The sequence below is a fragment of the Opisthorchis viverrini genome (assembly GCF_000715545.1).
Source record: "Opisthorchis viverrini unplaced genomic scaffold opera_v5_233, whole genome shotgun sequence".
In the NCBI taxonomy this organism is placed as follows: Eukaryota; Metazoa; Platyhelminthes; class Trematoda; order Opisthorchiida; family Opisthorchiidae; genus Opisthorchis; species Opisthorchis viverrini.
This window is the reverse complement of record NW_008751886.1, coordinates 728,561-739,841: the sequence shown is the minus strand read 5'-3', so window position 1 is coordinate 739,841 and position 11,281 is coordinate 728,561. Positions and strand designations below refer to the sequence as shown.

Genomic DNA, 11,281 nt, shown 5'->3' with positions numbered 1-11,281 from the left:
GTTATTATCTGTTTTTTCATAATTTCGTCGAAGATGCAAGTTGGTTTGTTTGACCTCACATTTGCCAATCAATTTTCTTGGTCCTCCAACCATTAAAAGATGTTGAGTCCAATGCTCAGTCATCTCAAACATCAGCTTATTCGTTACCACTTTCCAGCAAACATCATTCGACCATTATTACCGACGCTTCTTCCACCGGAATAGGAGCTATCCTTGAACGCGCGGTATGTAAGAAATTGGTTTCGTTTTTCCTTTGTGCAAATCTGTGAAAGAATCCTTCCACTGTTCAATCTCTCCACAGAATACACGCGAGCAATTTGTTGAATTTTTTTCACTTACGTGGTAAAATCTTATTTTGCACTGAGTCCCTATTTTGTACCCAGACTCAATCATGACGCTGATGAATAGAGACTGATTTCTGCAGCCATTGATGGACCACAACAGATGTGGGCTAAGTGGCTGTCCCTCGAATGTAAGACGCGGTATGCTATGCTACACATGCAGGGCCTGGTGGCACTTCGAAGCACGAGTTTACAGGACGACCGGGTGAGCCAAGTAGCTAACCCTCCTGGCCCGCATATCTGCGCCAGCTGACTTTACCTTGAGAGTGCAATGCATATCGCAGCTGAAAAGACAGCCACCAAAAATGGAACCCAATCCCCATTACTGAATCAGAAAGACTGGTGTGCGCGTTTTGCTTTGACCGGGATACCCGACGCCAAACTTAATCTTCTTTCTAAAGCGCCTCGAGGTGAAACACAAAGAACGTAGCGACCTGGATGAAAGTTTATAAGAAATTTTGTTCGCTGAACTATATCTATCATGGGTCCGGTGGCTGCAAGGGGATCATCCTCCCTCTGATAAGCAACAAAGAACACCACGGCGTCTCTATTAGACAGGCGCCTAAGGGAGGGCAGAATGATCATTTGGGGTGGGCATTCTCCAGAAAAATTGCGACAACCAAGCTGACAAATTCGCTCCTCGGTAATGTACCCACTCAATCCGATCACCAGTCGCTTCACGCAGAATGGATACGCCAGAGTGAAGCAAGTGACAAATTCGCTCCTCGGTAATGTACCCACTCAATCCGATCACCAGTCGCTTCACGCAGAATGGATACGCCAGAAGTGAAGCAAGTGAAAACTTGAGCTACCACTCACCCTTTTCGCCCTATCTGCCGTACGGAATATCTTGTAGCGGTATGTCATCATAAAAAATGTTTACCCAACAATCAAGCTTCTATTTAAAGATCGCCCTCTAGAGGCGCGAAAGCATGGCCAAACAGTTTCAGGGGGCAAGGCGCGAAACAATCTTTAGCTTGGCGCCAGCCTAGCCGACCCCAAACTCATGGTCGAACCGATTAAAGTCATAGCCCCTTGTGCTCCCGAAAGCATGCCGATGCAACCGACCGCTTCCCCGGACAGCAGTTTCTACTAAAACACCAGAGACCACTCGACTAACAAGGGCGGTGATGCTTTGGAGGACGCAAGCCTCACGTCGGAGCAGAGCTCAAAGTATATAGAGCTATCAGCACTTCTTTCTGTAACAGACGACAAAGGCGCAGCAGTGAACTCGTCACCAAAGTCTCAACTTCTGAGCTGGACTGAGTTAGATATGTGAGAACAAGTGGCGAAGCCCAACTACAAATGAATCGCATGCGGTGGTCTTGACATCGGGAGATACTGCGACAACCGTACGACCACTGAGAAAACGAGAAAACAAATCTTCAGCTCCATTTCGTCAAAAGTGGCCCCTGTCTGAGGACACAGTGATCGCCCAACACTCCGACAGCCGAAGCCCTAAACATAACCAGAGCGAACCGGAAAATCCCTCGTACACTCAGTTGGCTACGCTGATTGCAGGTGAATTGGGCGTCCACACAAACACGAATGAAAGATGACTGCATCCAAACAGTCCGTAGAAAATTGGCCAAATCAGAAAACCGCTGGCCGGTGCAGTCCTCTGCTAAAATGAGCCTAACCGGAGCGCCACCAAAGCAAACTCCTTGGTGCTACCACCCAGGATTCAGGTCCTCAAAGAGACACTTTTCCGTATAAAGCGTGTCAAGAAACACACCAGACGAAATTTTGACCCAACGCTTTGATCAGCGGCATATACGGTCGTCCAAACGGCGGTATGGAAAGAGCTAAAAGTATCAATCGTCAAAGTTTCCGCACACGAAGGAAAACCTTGCCCTCTCTCCGAAGGTAAAGGGACCGCGCAAACCGGGCTCCCACAGGGAGAAAAAACCCCGCAAGTGGAAAGCATCCCTAAAAACCACCAAGACAGGAAGCAGGCGAATATGCTTCAGAGACCCCACTGGAGCCCTCGACGTTCAACTATTAAGTCTGCTAACCTCTCTGGTCACACAACTCCCGGCTACTCACCTTCGGAAGCGAGAGAGACAGAGTTTCGTTGCTTGTCTACAAAATGCCTCAGCCCTTTCAACAAACACTGCTATTTTAAACAGTCTATTTGCCTTGGAAAACCGTCCATAATCGCACCCACAAAGACCTGGCTTACTCCAGATGTCACTGGCGCGGAGGGCACGATAAATGGCTACTCTGTTTTCGGAGAGGAGAGCTGGCTATGTTGCTTACCTGCGGCCGCCCATCATGATTTGTCCTGTCTGATACCACTCCTGCACGTTTTTTAGATGCACTGTATATATAAATCCCTCTGAGAGAGTTCGATTCTCTTCTTGGTGTGGTCTATCGTCGCCCTTCCAGTCCACCCGGTGACTATCAACTCCCCATACGAGCCTTTGAGCAACTCCCCTCCAGCTACCACTTTACTCATCTCCTGCTGGTAGGCGACTTCAACGCTTTATTGGACTCCTTGATAAAGATCCAGCGCGTCGAATCAGGCAGACATTTTGCAGCGGCGCTGATTGAAGTCGTTCAACAGGGCGCTTGGACTCAACACGTTATTGCACCCACTAGATAACGCACAAGACAAATACCATCCCTCCTGGATTTGGACATCAACGAAAAACACTTCGTTGATCAGGTAACGATCAACGCCTCACTGAGATAGCGACCACTCTGTGCTGATCTTTGATTTCATCCGCTACTGGGCCGGGAATCCCGAACCTCAATGGTAGATTCGAAACATCTTCCATGCAAATATTTAGGGGATGTGTATCTTTTTTGAGCAAGTTAAACCGGGACAAGCTTCAGTAGAAGACTTATGTAGGACCATTTTCCAGAAATTTCACGAGGCTGACACGATGTTCTTTCCAAAAATACAGAACGCAGTCGGATGAGCCGCAGGCTGCCTAAAAAGATTCGGCGACTACTAAAAAGAGGTCTAAACTTTCGATCAATTGGAAAAGGTTTGAAACCGATTGAGAAATCATCGTTTCATAAGAGCTTGATAAACAATCGGTAGTTTTTATTTGAACAACGTCTCGCTTTTGAAACAATAGCTTCATCAGGCCAAGTGAGGTGAGTATTAATACCGGTAGCGAAACACAACAGGGAATGGATCGGGCCAGCTGTTATTCCATATAAGCCAGGGACATTGGGGTTAACTCGAAGAATTCTAAACACGACCAACATTAGAGTTACTTTCAAGAGGGAGAGCACTCTGCGCTCTGCACCGGTGCAATTGAAGGATTGCCTCCCGGCAAACAGAACCAGGGACTGTCTACAAAATCAAGCGCAATGACTGCACCTAGGTCTGTATAGGACGGACGGCCAGGGGACAACACATCAGACCCGGAGTGCATAGTAGAAAAATAAACAGGCCGCCGGGGAACGCAGATGAATGCCAAGCGTTACTGAAAGATTCGGCGATTGCAGGACACGCGCTCGACACGGGACACAAAATAGATTTAGAAAATGTTGAGGTTTTGAGACAAGAACTACGGTCCACGTCACACAGACTGGTCGCCGAGGCGGTAGAAATCACCAAGCATCCCAGTGTTAACAGAATATAAGGTTTGGAACGGGTAAGCGTGTGGAGAACGGTTCTGGATTCGTCGAGCTGACACGCGTTGGTGTGCGATCATCATAAGGAAGAGTGGTCACCATTTGGAACCCACTTGACCTCAAGCCCTCGAACAAAGTTGGCGGAGCAGTCAAGACCCCACAAAAACCAGGTAAAATCTGCCAGTGACAACCGGAGTGAATCATCAGCAGAAGCATCCTGAACTTTAAGATTAACGAGCCAAACCCGATTAGAATTAGTTTACCCCTCAATCCACCAAAGCAAGATTTGACAACTTCACTAACCGTCAATAGATGTAACTGACACTCAACACTGATCTAGTGTGATAATCTGAAGAGGACTGACCTACTGATCGAATCCGCGGTGCTCAACCTCTTTCCTAGTGAGTATCGTCGCCTCCGAGGATACGTAATTGTAACGCGTAGTCCGTTCGAACGAGGCTTGTCCAAAATATTTTTCGCCGTTTATCCAGCAAATACACGGCGAGGACATGGTAAGAAAACTTTCAAGCGCAGAGCACACGTTTTCATTGAGCAACTTTTTCTCATTTCGCGTAGTAGCTGTGTGGAATAACAATTCTCCGTCGATCCTTCTAGAACCTTGTACAAAGCAATACTGAATAATTATTGATGAGAGTCCTCGCTTTGAAAAGCAAGCCGCCCCGCCCTGATCAGTATATTTTGAGCAGAAGCGTGCCTATGGAACCGTTTTATGGCCTAATTGACCGCATGCGCTTTTCGTTCAGACCAATGGATTGCAGGAAATGCAGCGCACCGATAACCGTTTCATTGATTGGTGAACAGGACCGAGGATATCCCTCAAGTTTCACGGGTGGGCATTGTTTTCAGTATCAGGTGTTTGAGCCCAATCGCGGTTACGGAAGTCCATAGGGAGGTACAAGTTCGGAATGAGCGCAAAAATTTGAGTCCGATAATTGGTGGTACCGAGGTTTAAACTAAAAAATATTATAAGCGATAAGCGCACTTTGAGGAAATCTCACAGCAAGCATGTAACTACCAATTAGAGTTACAGAATATCCAGAGGTATCACAGATATTAATTTCTGCAAACACCATCACAACACTGGGGTAAAATGCAGTCAGATATGACTGTGGGATAATGACTCGACACTATGAGTGTCAACAACGAACTCATGCTTTTGGCCAGAAGCGGATGTCAAAGTTTTAAAAACGCGTGACAATTTTCGAGGCAAAATAGATGGAGAAGTAGAGCTATGTTCAGTTAGTGCTTTCAGGTCAGTATTAGGGTCAGAAGTTGATTGGTACATGTTTCTGGACGTGCAGACAAGCAGAATGCATCGCGTTTTCCCGCAGATAAAATACTTTGCTTGCCTGTCAGGACATAAACATCTGGAATGATTCCGTCCACAAGACTTACGTTTCCCAAATTTTTTGAACCACTGAATCAGAATTACAACCTATGAAGGGACGTATTGATGGACTTGGAGCACGAAAATTTGTCCGAGGTTTGAATATGTTGTATATGTGCATCCTTGAATTATTTCCTTTAGAGTAATTTAGCAACACTGCTCCATCAGTCTTCGTAATGCTTTACATTTTCATACTGGCCACACATTTTCCTAATAGTTTAAATTTGTTGACCTAGATAGAGCGGCAGCTTCTGTTGCACCTTGGGGAATTGAATGCCAGCAATGAGTCTATCACACAGTCCACCTTCTAGTTGGGCACCGTAGTCACATTTAGCCTCCTGCCTGTAACTGTAATGCAAACTAACGAACCAACTGAGAATGGGAGTGCATCAAAATATTGAACCTGGGTCTTTCGGTTGCTACGAAATTAATCAGTTTAAAATCTTGCAGAACATTTTCCCTCAATGCATTTTATGAAATATCGATTGGAGATTTTGGATAAACTAACTTCTCGACCAATGTGTGCGTCGCCTTGCCAACAAAATGTAGAAAATACGCCGTGGGCTTCTCATCATCCGTATCGTATGTTGTTAGACACCACATGTCAAACCGCTGAAAATATTTTTCTACGTTTGCGCAGTTGGTTTCGAATTCCATGGTTGCATCACGGTAGGCACGATGAACTGTTTCAATGGCGACGCCAAAATGTGCTAATTGAGTTTGCAATCGGTACAGGAATTCTTACGTGATTTGAGTGTCTGTGGAGCGTGATCTAGTGAGTGACCGCTACATGTTTGCCTAGCGTACCGCCATCCTATGGTGTCGTACGATGGATAGAGTGGAACGCAGCTGAAAAGTCAATGAAATAAGCAGTGGTGCTGGGAAGTAGGCGCGACCTGCAGTGGATTCCCGGCCCGCGCAACCTATCGTGACTGTCTTCTTTGAGCGTCGCGCGCCTTCAAAAATTTCGCGAGAAGTACAGAAGCGAGGATCTGGACGATAGTAATTATGAGACTGAATCCCTGACAATTTTTGCGTAATGGTTCACGGCTATCAAGGATCAGATACAAGATACGGATACAGCAGGCAGAAGAGACGGAAATCGTCCGCCAAATCAAACGAAAATGTGTTTAGAGGTAGAAGGGTTACGGAGAGACAATAGGTATGAATAACCGAGGAAATGGCATCTTCTCATAGAACTTCTTCCTTTTTGAGACGATTGACAACCGAACTAATCTCGTGTTGATCAGGCGGTTCACAGTAGCTTCTTCGTCTGAAAATCCTCGTGTGTTATGCGTGGATTGAAGTATTCCAACCGCCGAGTTAACTACTATCAGCGCTCCGTCTTGATTTGGCGTTATCGGTCGTTCGGCATCTACCGACGTACGGATCTTTAGCCGGTATACATTCAAGTATCTTTAAAATAAATGGTTTATATACTTTTGAGTGTTTTGAGCAGCCTGGCCTGTTCTAGTTACATGTCCACAAAACACACAATACTGCTGGGTGAACTTTTACAGGTACATTTATGACACTTGCTCATTTCTTTTTTAGTTCCACTACGAAGCTCACTTGTCTAAACTTTGTGCTTCGGAATTCAGAAAATAGAAGTGTTCGTCATGTGAGTACGGGCTCCCTTTTATTAAATACCCTCTACATTACGGAACCAGGTAGATATGCACCTACTCGTTTCAGAGGCATTTGATCTTCTATGGCATTTTCAGATTGAGCGTTGCTGGTTCGGTAGACACAGTATAGAATTTTCGCAATGGCTCACAGATGTTCCGAGTGATGCCTACATCTGTTCGCTCTAAGCAGCTTCATTTCGTTCACCCAATACTGAACAGCGGTTTTATGTACGTCTTCCTGTCTGAGATCTTACGTGGGCTACGTTATCCCGCTCCATATTTATTTGTTCAACCTATATATAATCCCCACCTCTCAAATATTTACAAATCCCAGCCCAATGAACTGAAAATGACGTTCGTTAAGAAGTCTAATCGGTGCACTGAGGGCACAGCACTGCCATAACCGTTTGGATGGCACAAACGCATTTGTTCCATTCCCATCCTTCACTGTACTCTCTCGCTTACCTGTTCGTTAACTCTTAACACAATCAAACTCTTCACCTCGCCCCAGCGGCCTCCAGAACTCGTTTGTTCCAATCTGCTGAGTTTTTCTTTTGAGTTTAACCATTTGTGTGAGATTTGAGTGTGTGACCTCCAGAATATTGATAATGTTCTGTACAGTTCGCGCCCTGGCTTGTGTGTTTTCATTAGCTTGCTCTTGCACCTGACTTTTATACCCGATCGCACCACAACAGGGACGCATGCGTGTCCCTATAGCTTCCATGTACACCACGATTCTATGATTCCAGCTGCCATTCATTCGTGCTGCTAATCCACCTAGTACGTCATTCCGGATGACGTTTTGTGTGATCGAAGCTTGGCCTTAAATGTCTAAAGCCAAGAAGCGTCAGCGGTGGTTTCAAATTTTATTTCGAATTAACCAGCTTGATTACGCCAACCCTGCTACTTCTTGTTCATCAGTTTTAGCAGTTTACACTTTCCTTGTCATGTGTAAATCTAGGTTCCACTTGTTTTGCCTTCCTTTTTTCCGCTTACAACATTGACGTTCAAACAATCTGATCCTGTTTCAGGTAGAAATTTTCCTCAAAGAAAAAAGACAGTAACTGTGCTTCCCTGTCACCGCCTCTTCAAGGGTGACGGCGCTTACATCGATCAACCGTGAAGATTTTCTCTTGTTCGGCCGCGAAAATTCAGAAGCGTCGGTTGAGCAGTGGTAGTAAATCGAAATTGATTTCGTTTTTCTGCGTGCGCAAATATCCGAAAGATTTCCCATGGTGTTTGACCCATTCTAAGAGTTAGTACGTGTGCTTCAATTTAATAATAATAATAATAATAATAATAATAATAATAATTTTTCACCCTAACATAAGCCTGGTGTGGAATTCTCTGTTACGTTGTATTCTATCGCTTCGGTTCACCCGTTGTCAATCATTAGCCAGATCGTCACAAGCTGCTCGCCTCCAAAGCTACCGGTGGTCCACAAGAAATGCAGACAGAGCAATTGTCAACCGAATGTTAGGCATGAAGTGCGACAACGTGCCTACGGTGCCCGGTGGCAGTTTAAATGCGCGAGTTGGCAGGGTGACCAGTTTGGCTAATTATCAAACTCATACGACCAGTTTGTGGGTCCCGACTTCTTCTAACTTTGATACGTGATGCACTCCACAACAAACAAGAAAGCTGGCAAAATGAAACCTGGTTATCACTCATGAGTGTTAAAGATCAGTGGAAATGACCCGAAAAAATGTTGCAGAAAAACTGCACTTCTTTTCAGAACGGAGCGGTCCGGACGAAAGTTAACAATAAAATTTTGCCCCCGGCACATCCATTCTGGATCCGTTGGCTACAGAAAAAACCCTTGGAAACCTCAAGGCAGGATTCAGACAGTTAAACCTCAAAGGCCTCTTTAGACCTCGTTCTTAGACCCGGCGTACAGTTAATAAATCTGTTAACCTCCCTGGTAGTATGCCTGTAGGCTACCCACCTTCAAACACGGAGGGCATAGTGTTGAAGCACTTATCCACCAACTGCCCCGGACGTCCCGACATACGTCACGATAATAAACAGTTTTCTTACGTTAAACAGCGGTACATAATTGCGCTCACACAGGCCATACTCTAATCGGGGATTAGCAGCGCGTGTTTACCCCAAGGCACTATTTTCCTACGAATCTCCGATGCCTGCGTGAGGGGTGATAAAAAACAGATGGACGTAGAATGTGAAGTTGCCCACCATACATTCGATTTAGTCAGCCATCAGCTTCCAGGTTCGGAATATGGAAAACACGGGATCAGATACTGCTGCAGACAAGAAGCTAGGAAGTCGCTCGGGATGGGTTTCGTGGAGGTTTCGTTCAGCGCAGGACCGCGGCGAATAGCTTTCATGGCCTCCAGCAGCGGAAATGTCGTTTAACGTCTTATACATCACAAGTCAACCTTACCGGCTGAGAAGCTATTATTTCCTCTTGAAGGCCGACCACTTTTGCGTCCCAATAACAGACCAGGGGAAAATACGATCCAACAACCTTGGACTCAGCAGAACGTAGGTTGCATGAAAAGAACTACCAACATTTCTTTCTCGTTTGTAACGCTCACTGAAAATTACTAATGCTACACATAATCCAATACTTACTTATGACCTGTTGTAACTAGGTTAGGTCCACAGCGGTTTCAACGTTGACCCCTCTAATACGCACAGGGGATATAGAAAACAGATTTTAAGACTCGGGGTGCGCATTTTTATTGGGCAACAATTTTTGTCATATTGGGTTGTTGGTGGAATGAACTTCCTTCAGCGATTGTTCATGTTGCATCTAGTACCCGATTGAAGGCAAATTAAAACGCTTTCTTATGTGGGTACTCGCGCTGGCCAGCATGCTGCTGGGAACTTAAATATGAGCGCTGCACCTTTATTCGCTTGTTCCCTCCTGGGGAACGGCAGCCGCTCAACGATAACAACAAACCTGATCGGAGAAACTTTGGCAAAAGCTTCGGCCCTATGTATCAATCCGCGGGACCGTGACAGCCAGCGTGATAACAAACAGCCAATGAGATCGCTGAATTTCCAGCCGGCCATCTTTCTGTCGTTGGGTCTGTCGCAGGTTATCGGAAAATGGTTCGCCGCAGGTAATCTCGACAACATTTTGTGCGGCTAACGTGAATAAATCCTTTGTAGATCAGCAAGCCCACCACCAATGCGTAGCAACTTACCAGCAAGACCGCCACCCGCAGCTCTTGCCCACCCGCCACCTACACAACCCAAACAACCAGGTTTGATGGGACAGATGGCTGCCACTGCTGGTGGTGTCGCTGTAGGACACGTCATTGGCTCTGCAGTAACTGGTGCATTTTCGGGAAGCGGTTCCCAACCAGAACAAGTCCAGAGTAGCGAGCCTGCGCGGGTGTCTTCTCAGCAGAACCCTTGCCAATATCAGATTGACGAGCTGATCCGTTGCACCCAAACTCAACGAGACATAACACTGTGCACCGGGTTCTCGGATGCGTTGAAGGAGTGCAGTCGAACCTATGGAGTTTATCCCGGCCAAATGTGATTCACTCGTCTCTCAATACCTGAGTTTGATTCGACCGTGTTGTATCATCAAAACTATATAGTCTTGTGCCGTGTAGCGGAAATGCAATTCAGTTTGTGCAGTCTCTTATCTTGTATTTTATGGGCTAGAGTTTGGTCTAATATTGGTTGCTTTTGTAAGCTGATCAAAATGGCTGATTCGGGACACGCTTACGACAGGGCCAAAATTAAGAGGAGCAATCGCCTCATCTCTATAGTCTCAAGCCTTTTTAAATACAAAAAGGACAGTCTTTCAGCCGTAAAACCCTTTCGGCATCCAGCTGCCATGTCACTCGAAGGAAGCTTGAGGGCTGGGAAACTGCCAGATTGCTCAAGACTGGACGGGGGAAGTGGAGAAGCAGAGGTCGGGTTTGCACTAGACCCTCCGGTCAATAAATTCGTGCGCTAAGAGCTGAGGCATCTCAGCTTAAAGCAGTTAATAAATTGATAACTGGAGCACCATGTGCTAGTTAGGTGGCTAACCATGCATCATATAGCTCAAGTGCTTGGGGAATGTACCGAACGTGCACCCTCGTAGTCACTGTTAACGCCAATTTGCCAGCAGTACGCACTGGTGCTTAACTGTCAAAACCATCAGGGATAAAAACAACAGACAAGAGTGGAAACAGAAAGCCAAGAGACCGATTTTACCTACGAAATGTAATTTCTTTTATTCTGATCCGATGCGAGACGTAAAGGGTGCAGATTAGACACGAAATAGGATTAGCTGCAAATTTGAATGGATAGGAAGTGATTAAAGCACAACTGTCATGTGGTCAGTTTTT

The 11,281-nt window shown here is 45.8% G+C and overlaps 1 protein-coding gene across 1 annotated transcript; it reads left to right on the top strand.

Moving 5' to 3' along the window:
- Positions 1 to 10,040: 10,040 nt before the first annotated feature.
- On the top strand, positions 10,041 to 10,479 carry T265_08649 (hypothetical protein; the record flags this gene model as incomplete). The annotated part of the gene is made up of 2 exons (XM_009174515.1): positions 10,041 to 10,054; positions 10,104 to 10,479. 2 exons carry the CDS (start codon positions 10,041 to 10,043, stop codon positions 10,477 to 10,479), a joined length of 390 nt encoding a protein of 129 aa, XP_009172779.1.
- Between the last annotated feature and the right edge of the window lie 802 nt (positions 10,480 to 11,281).